Genomic DNA, 16,944 nt, shown 5'->3' with positions numbered 1-16,944 from the left:
CTCCCTAGCTAATCTTTACAGTAAAAGAGGACGTCATACTGATCATCGTGCGTTGCCTGCCTATTAACTTCAAGTGCGAAGCATGATATCATCATTCTCAAGTTCATTAGAAAATCTTTGTAAGAACCTTCCTATATACAATTTCCATTTATACACATTTGTATATATAATTATATACCACCCATAAGAAATGTTCTTAAATATGGACCTAATTACAAATATCATGATATTTGTAATGCGTAATTCAACTGAACAGAAGGTGATAACTGATAAGTACTATGTTCCCAAGTGATCCACATCGTATACGAAGTAATGGGATGGCCTATTAATCTTCATGTAATTATGTAATATGGATAATATGATCTTTTACGAGTACTTTTTGTTACAAACCTCTCAATAATTAATAGTATTATTGATTTTTAACTAAAATCAAAAGTAATACAGTCGATAAGAGGTGATGACAAAAAACGTATACAAAGGGTTTAAAAATGACCTTACTATTGATATGACATTTTTATACAAAATTTTTTTTTCCTTCTAAATAGGTGATGGGATGTGGATGAGTTTTATTTTATATTATCCTATTATCATTTTTAATTATTTTTTTTCTCTCCCCACTAATACTCTTACGACTACTCCTCCCATTTCTATGTCATCTATATTACTTTATTAATGTGGAAGCCATCTTATTAAAGATGTCAAATTATATCCAACCATCCCGACCTTGATATTCCAATTTTTCTCAATATCACCCATGCAGGATTTCCCTGTCCCAAAGAGGTGACAAGGCGAAAATGGAGCACCATTGGTTCGACTATGTTCCATCCCATTACTATCGACAATGAGGAGAATGAAATGTGATCAATTACTATTTCATTAATATCCTTTTTTTTTTAATCTTTGAGGTAAGTAAATAATTAATATTTACTTAATATCTTTTTTTTTTTTTTAATAAACTTTAGTAAGAATTATGGTGCTAAGCTTACTAATGAGCTGTAAGCATGTAACATATGCCATATTAAGAAAGCTTTCCATAATTCCATGTGACTAGAGTAAGTAGTTTTAAGGGAGGTGAGGTATGATTGTGCTACATGGCCTACATTTGGTGCAAAGTCTATTTCTCAATGTTAAATTCTAGTATGAACGATCAACCAAAGGATGGAAAAACTCGGCCTAGTTGCTATTTCGAGCCAAGACAAAGACTTTGCGTTGGAGAGATATGCTGCTTTTTGTCAACATGGCTTTCTAACCATAAAAAATTTCATGAGGTTGGCAAACTAATATATAGGTTGGCCCATGGTTTGTGTAAATTTGCCACTTTGTTCTGCTTATTCCTCTATCATTTACTATTTCTTTATTTATTATTGTAATAATATATTTTAAAAAGTTTGGAGATTGAAAGATTCGAAACTAGATGCTTTTCTAGAGGAAATATGGACAACCGTACCGTTTATTCTTTTCTCAATATATATGTAAAATTATTTGGTTTAATCATATTATATGATCAACTTTGATTTCTATTTCTCTCACGATGACACTGACACAAATAGAAAAAGAAAACCTTCCTAAAAAAAAGAAAAAGAAAAAGAAAACCTAATAAAGCAGAGAGAATATGGCTCTACTTAGATCAAAATTTCATATTTTTTTTTTCATTAATGAAAGAAAAAGAAAAACAATTACGTAACTTGTACTTGCTTTCTTTGTAGCTATCTTAAAGCGAGTTTGATTTTTCTGCTCCATTAAAAAAGTCGGCTAGATCAAGATAAGGTAAATTACTTCATAACAACGCAGGCATGATTTAATCGCGTTCTTGATTTCTTTGTCAATAATGTTAAAGCGAGTTTGAGTATATTTTCCGTCAAAGAATTTTGACCCTAATAGTAATAACTTAATTTAATTATAACTCAAGAAAGCAAAGCATGTTTTAATTAACAGAACTATTGCTTGTAAAAAAAAAAAATGATGTTAATGATGCTAATACTGGTGCAGTACTAATTCGTAAAAGATAGATAATGGTAGTGATGGCCAATCCGAGCTCGTTATGCATATATGAATAATGAAAATTTGTGGTCGTAGCTCGTAGGCTGTAGTGCACGCGGAACAGACACTCTTCGCCTAACATTTTCTATGGTACGTCTCTTTCTTTCTACCCAAACGCACGTCCCATTGTCACCTTATGTTGAAGACTCGAGATTTTCTTATTCTTTTATGTTTTCAAATAGGTAGGTTTCTCATTATGATTTCCAAGTTCTCTTCAGAGTGAAAATCATCCCTTATTTTTTATACATCAGTTTTCTCATATTTATGCACTTATGTATACATCTCCAAACCACTTATGTATACAAATTCTTTTTAATCTATTTATAAGAGGCAACAAAATTAATTAAGCCAATTACAAAATACCATGTCAAAATTTATTGACAAATTTCAAATTTCGTGTCGGTAAATTAAAAAAAAAAAATCAAGTGTTGACATGTGTCATCCTAGATGATATCATATTAGCAAATTAAAAAAAAAAAAAAAAAAAAAAAAAAAAAAAAAAAAAAAAAAAAAAACTCTATGGATCAAGCCTCTAAAGTCTCGAAGAAATTCCATCAAAAGCCTTCAAATTCAAAGAATCTTTGAAGAGCATGAAGAACACTCAAAAAACTTGAAGAACAACAAATTCAGACTATAGCTACAGATTGGTTGTGAAGATTATTTGTTCTGTCTTCCAACCAAAGTGAAGAAGATTTCTTATTTGAGTTAAGACTTTGAGAAGATAGAATAAAATGTTTTATCTTTTCTAAAAGAATCAAAATAAAGAATTGTACTCACTCATTCTATAAATACAAATTTATATTTGTGAAACATTTTCCAATTGTTTGATTTTCAATATGAGAATTTTGTGTTTGTGTTTACATTATCTTCCATTAGGATAATTTATAATAAAATCATTTAACAAGATTTCTAGTATTTTATTTACTAAAATCCAAATTTTATCTCTTGAATATAAAGGAGATAAAATATAAAATTAATGTAAAGATTGTAGAAAATGGGTTGAAGCAAAAGAGAGAGAGGACACACAAATTATGTGGTTTGAATTTATGGCTCTATGTTCATAGAGGAATTCCATAATGGACACATATTTATTATATGACCAAGTGTCTTACAAAGAACCTTAAGTAGAGTATATGGAGGATAAGCATCAACGCCATGCCGACAAAGGCTAATCTCCAAGTTCGCCTTAACCATGTAAATGCATCTTGCCTGTTATGCAATGCTAAACAAGAAGACAGTGAACACATTTTTTTCAGATGCCCATTTGCTCGAGCTCTATGGTCAGCCGCTTGTTGGGGTCAAGTTGACAACATGACCCTTACTTCGACTAAGGATATAGTATCCTTCATCATGGAGCCACCTGCCTCACTCATCCCTACCCATGAGTCTTGGAGTGTGTCTCTCAACATGGCATTAGTAATTGATGAGATTTGGATGTCAAGAAACCTCAAACAATTTAGTAACATCGACCTTGATGCGTTGAAGGCAAGGCAGAACATCCAAACCAGATTCAATGAAATTGTTAAAGTCTCTTCGTCAACTACCCAACATCCCAAAGAGATAAGTAGCAAGACTTGGACTCCACCCCCTTTTGGCTACATCAAGCTCAATGTGGATGCTGCAATCCAGCAAGAGTCAGGCTCTGCTTTAGCAGTTGTTGCAAGGAATCACTTGGGTGAAGTGCTATCAATTTGGGCCAAAAAGCATCACAGCTCCTCCCCTGCGATTGCTGAAGCTGAAGCACTTTATTGGGCTGTGAACTTAGCGGTCAAGGAGGGATGGAAATCTGTGATTTTTGAGGGAGATGCAAAGAATTGTCTTGATCCACTCATCAACCCGGATTTTCCATCAGATTGGCTTACTCACAATATTATCTGTAATGTTCGTAGCTTAGTTGTTGCTTTTGATTTTGTCAATTTTTGTTGGGTACGGAGAACATGCAACTCGGCAGCGCATGTAGCTGCCAAGTTTGCGCTGAACTCTGATTTAGAGTTTCGTTTTAATAAAGGAAATCTCCCCCCCTCGTTAGAGGCTGTTTGTAGTGACGATTCCTTAGCTTGTATTCCTGTTTGCTCTAATAGAAGTACTGTTTACCAAAAAAAAAAAAAAAAAACCTTAAGTAGAGTATATGTATAGAGACTAGGATTAGCCCTTGTTGGGCTTTATAATTTATTGAGCCTCTGGAGCTATTAATTACAAATACTAAGCCATAAACTCATATTCTTTAACATTATCCTTCAAACTAAAGGTAGAGGCTTGGTCATACTTCTAGTTTTGAAGAGGCTTGGTCATGCTTCTAGTTTGGCAAATAAGCTTGTGAAGATTCCTCAAATATAAATTTAAAGTGACTAAGTTAGGTGGATGACGGATCGGGCACAATGTGAAATGAATCCGTGAGTGAGTTGGTGATCTCTGCATATATTTTTGAACCCAAAAATAATGAGAATTAGGAAAATTTAAGTGACATGGGAACCTCGCATTGGTCCTACACGTCATGCTTGAATTATAATTTCACCATTCAACTTACTATATGTACATTAAAATTATTAACACAATTTACTATAAGTGAAATTCTATTACCCAAGTTCTAAAAATTTTAAAATACTATTCCATCTAAAACTCAAGTATTACAAATTTCAAGACATTTAAATAAATTTTCTTAATTTATTTTTAATATTTTACAATCTCTTATAATATTTTATTTTTGATAAAAAATTTAACTTATATGATTTGCATGTCATGTAACTTTTTCTTTTATTTTTATTATCTATTTTATTATTTAAATTTAATTATATTATTAGAATATTTATTTATTTTATATTTGGTTCTTTATTAAGTTGTGTAATCACGAACATAATACTAATAAAATATATATTTGAGATTACACAATTCTCTAAATATTTAAAGCAAGATATTAGAGCTAAAAATCCAAAGTTCAAAATTTCTGATTTAAAAAAAAAAATTTATTAAATTTATGAAAATTATAAATGAATTAATGTTAAAATTAATGTCATAATAAAATATTCCATATTAGAAATTTGAAAATGAGCAATTATTTAGTGCTCCGAGAGCACAATAAACTGTGCTTTCCCCTCTCATATAATAGTGGAACGATTTCTACTGGAGGAGGAAGCACAATTTATTGTGCTCCCGGAGTACTTAATAATTTCTTTGAAAATATATAATCTCACTCATTTTAGTTTGAAAGTTATAGATGACAATCAATGTTAAAATAAATTTCATAATGGAATATTCAATACTGGAACTTTGAAATATATAATCTGATAGGTCAAGAATGTATTGACTCATTGTGATGAATTAACCAATTAATTAGCTAAATTAATTAATTAATTCAATTAACATGCAATAAGTATGGTAGAACAAACAAATCACTAACTAAGTTAAAATGCAGCGGAAAATAAATTGACACAGTGATTTGTTTACGAATGGGGAAAACTTACATTGCAAAAACCCCACCGGGTGATTTTAAGGCCACCACTCTCAAGAATTCACTATTATCACAACAAGTGGTTACAAGTAAATGAATCTCAGTACCTTATACTAACCTATAGTTGAACCCTTACCCTAATACCTAATTGGACTTGTTCTGTAGTAACAATTTTTCATTTCAATGTATGGCTCCCAGTACGTGACTAACCAATTCGATATGTGGATCCCAGTATGCGGCTTACACACCAACTTGAGAAAGATGTTGGCTGCAAAGTTTTTCAGTTCATCACACGATGAAGATTAAGAAACTCCTTGATTACAAAACCCTATGGTGTACAAATACAGCAACTTCTTGAAAAAAGAGATGAACTGGGGCATATCCCTCTCACATGATGGTTACCAAAAAAAAAAAAAAAAAAAAAAAAAAAATTTGTAAGAGTTTTTGTGTAGTTCTCTTCTTTCTTTCTTTTTTTCATTTATTTTTTTAATTTTGTTATTTTTAATTCAATACATGGGATGAAAGGAATTGAACTCTATATGTTTCCGTTGAAAACACTAGGAAGTGCCATCCTTTGAGGTACAAGGCTTTAAGGTTTAACAAAAGTCTCATCCTCAAAGTTTTATTTATTAATACTTGTTTTGGTTTTTTCTTTTTTCATGCTGAATAAAAAGAGAATAATGTAATATTTTGCGTACCACTGGGCTTAAATGAAGCTATTGTTGTAGGTACAATAAATTTTTGTGTACCATCGAGCCACGTTTTGTAGTGGTTATTTATTTTTAATCTTTTTACAATTTGGCAAAGAATTTAATACTCCCTAGTTAATGACCTTCTTCTAAAAGAAGAAACCTTCCTAGTTGGTGACCATTGTAATAAATTCGAAGACTACCCCCCCTCCTCCTGGGGTGGTTTCTCAAAAAAAGAAAAAAGAAAAAAAATCGAAGACTAAATGAACCCTGTTAAAGGAGTTGACTCGGGCGAACCTACCGCCGACTCGGGATACCCCGAAAGCCAGCAGGGTCCCACAACAACACTCCACCTCAGCCCCCAAAAACACAGATGTGATACACATATATATCCCTTTCCTTCACTCATCCCCACCCTCCTCCCTTCCCTTCATTATCATTATTTTATCTCCCCATCTCTCTCTTCCTCTCCCTAGCTAGCTCTTTACATACCATCCACCACTTATTCTTTAAAACCCACTCCAACCGCGTTTTGCCACACAACATAAAGCACCAAAACACAAAAATAAAAATAACACAAAAAGACAGTCAAGCAAGAGATAGAGAAAGCTCTTTTCTTTCCTTCATTCTAGTGGTCACCATTTCATAAATCATAGTGTGTGTATATATATAGAGCATATACATATATGTATTTGAGGTCCCCCTATCGTATGATATAAACCTTTGTCTTTTTTCTCTCTCTCTCTCTCTCATTTCTCTGATTTTTTTTTCTTCCTTTTACATTACTGCGTAACGCGTTACATGTCTTTTCCCATAGATTCCCAACGCGTTCATCGACTCTCCATTCATTCACTGCTTTTAAAAAATTTATTAACTTTATCTCTCACTTCATTCATTCACTCACTCCAACCTCTTTCTCTCAAATTCTGACTCATTCTCTCTCTAACTCATACACCAATACATACTCTATTATTATTAAAGTATATATATATATATATATATATATAAAGGTTTTATGGTTTTTATTTTTTAGAGAGAGAGAAAGAGAGAGTGCATTTTGGAATCAATGAAGCTGAATCCGAAGCACGAGAGGCGTTGGGCCTCGGATACTGTTCCGAACAAAACGGCGGTGAGCAGTGCCGGAACTTCGCCGGGGAGCGGTTACAACTCCGTTGAGGAGTTCGTTGAAGTGACGCTTGATCTTCAAGATGACAACACTATTGTGCTTCGGAGTGTGGAGCCTGCGACGCCGACGACGTTGATCAATATAGAAGGCGGAGTTTCTGGTTCAGGCGGTCGGGATCAAGCTCCGGCGGTTTCAGCGTCGGCGCCGGCGTCGAGGTCTAATTCGATCAGGAGGAGCTCGTCGTCGTCGAATAAGTTGCGGCAATTCTCGCAGGAGTTGAAGCTGTTTTCGCAAGAGCTGAAGGCGGAGTTGAAAAGGTTCTCTTGGAGCCATGGACACGGCACGTCGAAAACTCCGCTCGCGGCTTCTGATGTTACGGCGGTGGCGGCTGCGGTGGCGGCGAGCGGAGGTACTGGAGGCGGAGGTGAAAGCGGTTACGCATCGGCTATGGCAGCTCGAGCACTGAGGAGAGAACGAGCTCAACTCGATCGCACTCGATCTGGCGCTCACAAAGCACTTCGTGGACTCAGATTCATCAGCACCAAGACCAATACCAATGGCGTTGACGGTTGGAACCAAGTCCAAACCAATTTCAACGATCTCGCCAAAGACGGCTTTCTCCACCGCGCCGATTTCGCACAATGCATAGGTGTTCAATCAAAAATTCAATAAACTCATTCCGTAACCGTTTTTTGCAACAACATTTTTTATCTTTACATTTTTCTGTTATTTATTTATTTATTTATTTTTGAAAAGGAATGAGAGATTCGAAGGAGTTTGCTTTGGAGCTTTTCGATGCTTTGGGACGAAGAAGAAGATTAAAAGTCGACAAAATTAGCAGAGACGAACTGTACGAGTTTTGGTCGCAAATCTCCGATCAAAGCTTCGATTCAAGACTCCAGATCTTCTTCGATATGTACGCATTAATTAAAGTGATTAGTTTCAAGGTTTTGCTTTTAATTAATCATTAATTAGTTTTAAACTTTTCGTACTCCATTATTAAAGACCGCACTTTCTCTCCTCAACTTTGGCCATGCCAGAGTTCTTTTTTTTTTTTCGTCTTATCATTCGTTAATAATAAACAACACACAGTACGTGAATTGAGAAGGACAAAACAGTCAATTCACACTTGTCAAAATAACAATAAAGAGAAGTTATTATATTTTTTTTAATAATTTTTTTACGAATTTTTTAAACATGATTCTCGTTTTAATTAACAATTCAGGGTTGACAAGAATGAAGATGGTAGAATCGGAGAAAAAGAAGTAAAAGAGGTATGTATATACGTTTCTCTTATCTCTCTCTTTCTCTACCTAACCAGTTATTAAACTATAATTTTCCTTTACCAAATTACATAATTAAAGTATATTTTAAAAATGGTTTGCATGAACTCCTTAATTTTTAATTTGATTTGGTTTTCTTGAATGCATGAATCAGTCAACCACGTTCAGATTCAAGAAATTTAAAAGATAATTAAAAAAAAAAGGGCTGGTACGCCGGCCTTTAAGTAATATTAGAAACCAAAGTGGCTCTTATAGTCTTGCTCAAGCTTCTTCTTCTTTGCTTATTAGGTATGATTTGTACAGGTACAGGGTGTTATTTTGGTTATTAAAATCAACGTTAGGCAAGATTCGGTGACCTTATACCCATGAAATTTTCAAAAACTAACAACTCCCCCTCTCAATAAATTAGAAATTAATTAATTAATTAATGGGTTTTCTTTTCTTATTTCTATTTGGTGGTTCATGACGATTCGCATCTTCTAAAAGCATCTTATCTATATTTAGATGGCTTTTTCAAGAGTTAGTGAACTATTTTTATTTTTTATTTTTATTTTGTCTACGAGAGTGCTTGAGGAGTTGGGTACAGATGGCGTCTCGAATTCTCTAATTAGTAATTGTTTACAAGTCACTCTCTCAAGTGATTAGAGTCATTTTCATTGTAGTTGGTGGGGGCTTTTTTGTCATTTATTTATTTATTTTTGGTTAGAAAGTATGTTTTATTTTTTGAAGATGTTTTTATTTTCAAATTTCAATTTCAATTTGTTTTTTTTATTTTTATTTATTTTTTAAATGTGTAGATTATCATGCTAAGTGCCTCTGCGAACAAGTTATCAAGATTGAAGGAACAAGCAGAGGAATATGCAGCTCTTATCATGGAAGAGTTGGATCCTGAAAGACTTGGCTACATTGAGGTGGGTAATTACTTTATATTATCTACAATCTATTATACGACTATATAAAGTGAACCCCATATTTCTCTTGTTGTAACTGTTAAAGTTTCATTGTCACGTTAATTAATTGGATTTATATATCATATCAGGCTAAAATTGACCAAGAATTTTAAATCTTTAGAAAATATAGAGTCTAGTATTTGAGTTTGACTTTTTTTTTTCCCCAGTCAATTGTTAGGCGACAAATCACCAGTATTTTCAATAATTAAATTACCATGTTGTTCAACCATGCACCGAGGAAAAAAAAAAAAAAAAAAAAATCAAACATGAACAAATAGTACTATATGAAAACGACAGGATTACATTGGTAATGGAATAAATTTATCTTATTCGGGGAACATTTTGAAATAGAAAAAGTTTGTTGCAATTTTTTTTCTTCTTCTTTGTTTATCATTACATCACTGGGCAATTAACTTACCCTTCTATTATCTTTTACAATATAAAAATATGTAGTTAAAATATTAATTAAGATGATAGAGATGGGTGTCTGTTGGCTCGATTGGTCCATTTGATAAAAGCTAAACGCATAAGTAGTGTTAATTTGAAGGCACATATAGTCCGAGGTTATTATTTATGCGACATCGATATATAAAACTTTTTAACTTGTGATCAATCTTTTCAGCTAAAAAGGAGGAAAAAAAAAAAAAAAAAAAAAACTAGTAATCTATCTATCATCTATCTGTCGATGATAATTACGGTAAATAATTGAATTATTGCCCCCGCCATCACCACTAATTTACATTATCAATCGTCGGTGACTAGTGACCACGTTGCTTTTTCATAAAACACGCCAATTAAGCTTTTATACCTGTCCCTCTCTTTTTAGACTTTTTCTTCATTTCAAAATCAAGTTCGGTCACTGACTACTAATTACAAAAATAGAAATCTAACTTTGGTGACCATTCCAATATTAAACGCCATCTCTTTTTGTTTTTTAGAAGAAAAATTAGAGCATGTGACAAGTCGTTAATTGTAATCCTTAGTTAAGCACAATTATATGAGTAAAGGTGGGTACCATATTAATAAAACAAGGTATTATAGATTTATAATTATAGTGACCTTTGTAGTTTTGGAACCCCAAAATTTTTATTATGTGGCATAGCGTTTCCATGTGGGATTACAGTACTTCCACATAACAATCCCACATCATGATACACGTTTCCAAGTGTGTCGTATACTTTGTATACTAGCAACTATTCTCGATCAATGATAGTGTAAATTAAATAGCTGACGTGTCCAAGGTCATTGTGTTCCCCACATGGTTCAACCCTTGATGACTTTTGTAAGTTTGTTACATTGTGGTTGATGATGACGTGCAGCTATGGCAATTGGAGACACTATTGTTACAAAAGGACACATACCTAAACTACAGTCAAGCATTGAGCTACACAAGTCAGGCATTGAGCCAGAATTTACAAGGGCTGAGAAAGAAAAGCAAAATAAGACGGTGGAGCACAAAATTCGTATACTATTTGCAAGAGAATTGGAGGAGACTTTGGGTTTTGGCATTGTGGATTTGCATCATGATTGGGCTGTTTACATGGAAATTCATTCAGTACAAAAATAGAAGTGCCTTCCACGTCATGAAATATTGTCTCCCTACGGCTAAAGGTGCAGCCGAGACCCTTAAGTTCAACATGGCTTTAATTCTCTTCCCCGTGTGTAGAAACACAATCACTTGGCTCAGGTCTACCAAGTTGGCTTACTTCATACCTTTTGACGACAACATCAATTTTCATAAGGTACACATCAAACCCATTAATGCTTCTTGAATTTGTCATTGCTTAATTTATACGTTAACTATTTAGGACCCATATCCGAGACTTTTAATTAAGTCCCATCTCCGAGACTTGTGTTTCAAGTCAGCATGATGAAAAGTTTTCTATTCACTATTACTAAAAATTTTACTTATTTATTTATTTATTTTACTTTTTTACTATTATTACTACTACATTGATGATCACATCTCTATGGGTACATTTGCTTATAGACGCAGCAAAAATTGACAACCACACATACGGCTATACGTCTGTACCTTTATTTTACTTTTTATAGGTAAGCAAATTTTTTTTTTTTAATATTCATATGTATAGACAAACATAAAGGAGTAGATTCCCTCAATTTACTGTTGCAAAAATGACAATAAATCAACCATGGTGATATCAATTTAGATTTTAGTCGTCAAACTCAAAACATTGACTTTATTTACAAACCATGGGAAGCTAATTGTGCTAACCAAGCAAACAAAACATAGTCTTTATTTATTTATTTATTTTGGTAGAAAGATGGGAATCATTTATCATAATAAAATACTAATACAGAAGCTTTGTCCTTCTACCACCCTAGGTGGGTGTCTAGAAACAAAAGGTTTCATAGGGCATTCTCTAGAAGTGTCAGGTTGAAGAGGCCCCATACATATCTACAATATATAGAAGATGAACATTGACTGTATTTTTCTAGTTTGCTCCTTTGCTCCCTTCCTCTTTTAGCGAGCCTATTCTTTACACCATTATTTTTTATTTTCATAGAATATGTGATATTGATGGACGGTTCATCTCACTTCAGGAGAGTCTTATAATAAAAAATTAGAGAAGCGAAATCGGGTAAAATATGGAAGTATGGGTCCTAATTAACTCAATTGTTATTTTTATTTATTTATTTTTTTTTCAAATTCTATCTTAGGGGAAAAAAACCCTTACTGGTATCTGGGAAGTAAGAGATTAACATGATTGATGATATATTATTTATTTTTGCAGCTAATAGAATAATTCAAGCGATCTTACCACGCAAGCTAAAATCAAATTACTATATAGAACCGAAAAAGAAGAGTCGAAATAAGTGCTCTTTGGAAGGTTTGAACCAAATATTGGGGGAGAGATCATCAACCTTATGTTTTTGTAGTAGTTAGTTCATGATTTATGCATCTCAGGTCCTAGAAAAAGGTGCCCATCTATATGTTATGGGTTATGATTCTAATAGTTCGGATTGATCAGCTATTGTGTTTACATAATAGTAATTAAGCACCCCAAGGAAATAAGTATGGCTCTTTCTCTAGCATAGGCCCTTATGACTTACTGCCACTGGAACAGGATTATATACAGAAATGTTTGCAATGTTTAAAGCATACCATTTTATCAATATACTAAGTAAAAACGGCTTAAAGTTTGAGCAATGTGATATTGTGATATTGCATGCTGTTATTCTTCCCTTGGGTCCTAAAAGGTATGAACTTTAAGTTTCTACCATATGTATAGCTACTGATGCACTGATTTTGCCATGTCTGGGTTTAATGAATTGGAAGGATAACACATATAGATCACATTGTAACTTAGATGTCTTTTTCATCTTCAAAGGTTTGGCTAAGCTGTCTTCAAGTAGCATGACTCATCGCAATGTGACTCTTTACTGCAAGAATGACAAAGTTGATCTATAGATGTCGTGAATTCAATATTGTGAAAGTCTCATCTAATAACTAAAGTGAATACCTTATTAGAATACTTGATGACTTGATGTAAGTGCTGCCTCTAAATATGTTTTCATTTTTCTTTTTGTTAACCTCTCTTTGCAGACAATCGCAGGAGCCATTGTAGTTGGTGTCATTCTCCATGCCGGGAACCACCTTGCATGTGATTTCCCTAAACTTTCTCACTCTTCTAAGGGAGACTATGAGAAATATTTAAGTGCTGACTTCGGTAAATATAGACCCAGTTACGCAAAGCTGGCTGAAGGAGTAGACGGTGTGACTGGAATCCTAATGGTGATTCTCATGACAGTTGCGTTTACACTTGCAACACGATGGTTTAGGCGGAGTCTTGTTAAGCTGCCCAAGCCCTTTGATAAGCTCACTGGTTTCAATGCCTTCTGGTATTCACACCACCTATTTGTCATTGTCTATGTCTTGCTCATCCTCCACGGACAATTCGTATATCTTGTGCACAAGTGGTACCTTAAGACGGTATAGTTTTGATATTTCAAGTGATCATATTTATATTTTCAACAATAGTGGCGTTATTTTTCTGCTTAGAAGAGCTAGCTAATGTATTGAGTTCATGCATGCAGACATGGATGTATCTTTCCATTCCGGTTTTAATGTATGCAGGAGAAAGAACCTTAAGGTTCTTTCGGTCAGGCTCCTACACTGTCCATCTTCTAAAAGTGAGTCATAAATTATCAATTGTTTCAAAGTTTTAAACTATTAAGAAATGAAGAATTTAATGATTTTACTCTTATTCTAACCATGAGAACCTCTTACATTTATTTGAATGCACGGTGTATTCCACAATGGATTGCATGCTCTCAAGTTGTTTTTTCTCCTCTTAATTCAAGGCTGTTTTTTTCTAACCTTGATTTTCTTAGGTTGCCATCTATCCTGGAAATGTTCTTGCGTTGCAAATGTCTAAGCCACCCCAGTTCAATTACAAGAGTGGACAATACATGTTTGTCCAATGCCCTGCAGTTTCTCCGTTTGAGTGGTAAGTCACCGTAGCATTCCCTGAAATCACTATATTTTGGGAAATTTTCACTTTTTCGGTAATTTACAGCAACTGCACCAAGCAATGGCTTTGTTTAAGCAAAGCTATCCCTAGGTGAAATCTGAGAATTAGGCTATCCAAATATTTATTATAATAATAGTTAAATGATTAAATTTATAATTTTCTAACAATTATTTAGACGCTTGCCAATGTTATACTATAAAGTGACAATGTTCTAGTCATAATTTCAATGCTTTGCGAGTGAGAATATATGCTGAATGCTGAATAGTTTTTGAAAATAAAAAAGTTCTGATGAGAATGTCTGAATCATACAATACTCAATCTGGTCACCACCAGCACCATGTAAAAATGTGGCTACCCAATTGATCATTTTTATGGTTCAATTTATGCATCCCAGGCATCCATTTTCCATTACCTCTGCTCCTGGAGATGACTACCTTAGCATTCACATCCGGCAGCTAGGTGATTGGACACAAGAGCTTAGAAGGGTATTCTCTGAAGCCTGTGAGGCTTCTGTGTCTGGAAAGAGTGGGCTTCTAAGGGCTGATGAAACAACCAGAAGAAGGTATAATTTTGTGCACCTGTCTAATGTCTTCCCTGGTTTAGGATTTTTTTTAAAGTTATTTTTCATGTTATGTAATATGTAAATTCCTTTTGGAGATTACAGTTTGCCTAAGCTCTTAATAGACGGGCCTTACGGTGCCCCTGCACAAGACTACAGGAAGTATGATGTCCTGCTACTTGTTGGGCTTGGAATTGGGGCAACACCTTTTATCAGCATTTTAAAAGATTTGCTCAACAACATTATCAAAATGGAGGAGGAGGCAGTAAGTAACTTGTTCTGTTTTTGCTATATGACTTCTAGAGACCTTCACTATTTAACCTGCAATAGTATCAGTACTTGTTAACCTGTTCTAATTTTCATAGACTTATTACCAGGACTTGGGATAAAACTATGTATTTTTATCATGCAAAATAACAGTTCTGTTTCCTTCTCAACAGGATTCTGTCTCAGATGGCAATAGGGAATCAGATCTAAGTATTGGAAGTACAGATTCTTCAACGAATAATAGGGTCTGTCCAAAGCGGAAAAAGCCTCTGAAGACCACTAATGCTTACTTCTACTGGGTAACCAGGGAGCAGGGCTCGTTTGATTGGTTTAAAGGGGTCATGAATGAAGTTGCTGATCGGGATCAAAGGGTAAAAAAGAATGCTCCTTGGCATCATTTCATTTCCTTTGTTGAAAATTTCCCAAGTTTGATAACTTTAACTTGTCAATTTGGAAATTAGGGTGTCATTGAAATGCATAACTACCTGACCAGTGTGTATGAGGAAGGAGATGCCCGATCGGCTCTCATTACCATGGTGCAAGCACTCAACCATGCCAAGAATGGAGTTGATATTGTTTCTGGAACTAGGGTAAGCTCTTTGATGATTATCATTCTCATACTCAATACTTTTCTAGACCTCATTCATGCAATCTTAATATTATTTCACTGTTTCTTGAACTATGTGGCTTTGGACCAGACCACTTTTCTTTTAGAATTGTTAGTAGCAACCAACGACTTTAACCAAAAATAAATAAATAAAAATACAAGAAGTGGGATGGGGGATTTGACAAATACAAGGCCCTTTTCGCTGAAAACCTTAATGTGTTACTAATTGTTTTCCATTCCTTTTATTATCAGGTAAGAACTCATTTTGCCAGGCCTAATTGGAAGAAAGTTTTCTCCAAAATATGTTCCAAGCACTGTTCTGCAAGAATAGGTGAGATAAATCTCCAATAGGCCAAAAGATATTACTAGCAAATTTAGCTTTCTTCTAATGCTATCATTGTGGTTTTGGTAACTTTGATCAGGGGTATTCTACTGTGGGGCACCAGTTTTGGCTAAAGAACTTAGCAAGCTCTGCTATGATTTCAACCACAAAGGTCCAACCAAATTTGAATTCCACAAGGAGCATTTCTAAAACAGTGGGATTGCGTATATACCTAATGTCTACACTCTCTCACTTCACCATGCAGACCTATCTCTAACACTTCCATCTACTTAAAGAATTTTTGTGATAAGCTAGAAAGGAGAAGAAAAAGAAAAAGAAAAAGACAAAAGAAAAAAAAAAAGTATTGTACAGTCGTCGTTAGAAAATAGGAAAGAATGAAAATTGAAAAGCATATATTATTTTCTTTTTTTATTCAAGGAACCCATCAAAATGGTATTCTAGATTTCTAGTTCTAGTCAGTAATAGATTTAAATTATAATATGGCACCGGCTCTGCATCTGTACAAGTGGCAGAAATATAGAGGTGAAAGGTGGCAGTGGACCTAAGGTGCATTGTTGGAGAGCAAGAGTGCGTTACAGCTGCAATATTGGAGTGGTTGACCTATTTGGTATTTGATAATGATAATATATAGTATATTCATATGGGTAGGCATGAATTATTGAGAGACGTGTAGGTGGGGGTAGAAGAAGAAGAAGACAGTTCTGGAAAGGAGAAAACTGGGGTAGGTTTTGTGGACTCCAGAGGTGATGGGATTTGGAAGTATTGTACTCTTGTTGAACCTTAAAAAAGTTTTTCCATGAGTCGGGCCCAGAGAATCATTCTAGAATGTGGATGATGACGAAGAGCTCCACATGTTTAAATTCTTAGAATAAGGAAAAATTATGTGTAAAATACATTCATATATTTGTCCATTTATTTTTGGAAATATACATACATATATAAATATATATATACTAGATAGAGTTATTGTTGGTTTGTAAACATCATAGCATGGTAAGTCAATGGCTTTATTGTATTGTATCCTGTTATAAACAGAATGTTTATTGGATACTTTACCATCGTGGGCTCTTCAATGTTTTCCTTGTTTATGTAAGCATAAATTAATAACTTAATGGGCTAGTAATTTCAATTTTGAA

General features: G+C 34.1%; 1 protein-coding gene across 1 annotated transcript; it reads left to right on the top strand.

The window, feature by feature from the left end:
- Positions 1-6,864: 6,864 nt before the first annotated feature.
- LOC126713435 (respiratory burst oxidase homolog protein A-like) lies at positions 6,865-16,944 on the top strand. The gene is made up of 14 exons (XM_050413189.1): positions 6,865-7,952; positions 8,060-8,219; positions 8,529-8,577; positions 9,384-9,497; positions 10,856-11,278; positions 13,105-13,491; positions 13,596-13,691; positions 13,893-14,008; positions 14,427-14,594; positions 14,697-14,856; positions 15,032-15,229; positions 15,320-15,448; positions 15,718-15,796; positions 15,888-16,944. The coding sequence occupies exons 1-14, from the start codon at positions 7,244-7,246 to the stop codon at positions 15,995-15,997; spliced, it is 2,898 nt and encodes a 965-aa protein (XP_050269146.1). The 5' UTR covers positions 6,865-7,243; the 3' UTR covers positions 15,998-16,944.

The sequence above is a fragment of the Quercus robur genome, chromosome 2 (assembly GCF_932294415.1).
Source record: "Quercus robur chromosome 2, dhQueRobu3.1, whole genome shotgun sequence".
Lineage (NCBI taxonomy): Eukaryota > Viridiplantae > Streptophyta > Magnoliopsida > Fagales > Fagaceae > Quercus > Quercus robur.
The sequence above is the reverse complement of the archived record's forward strand: the minus strand, read 5'-3'. Positions and strand labels throughout refer to the sequence as shown.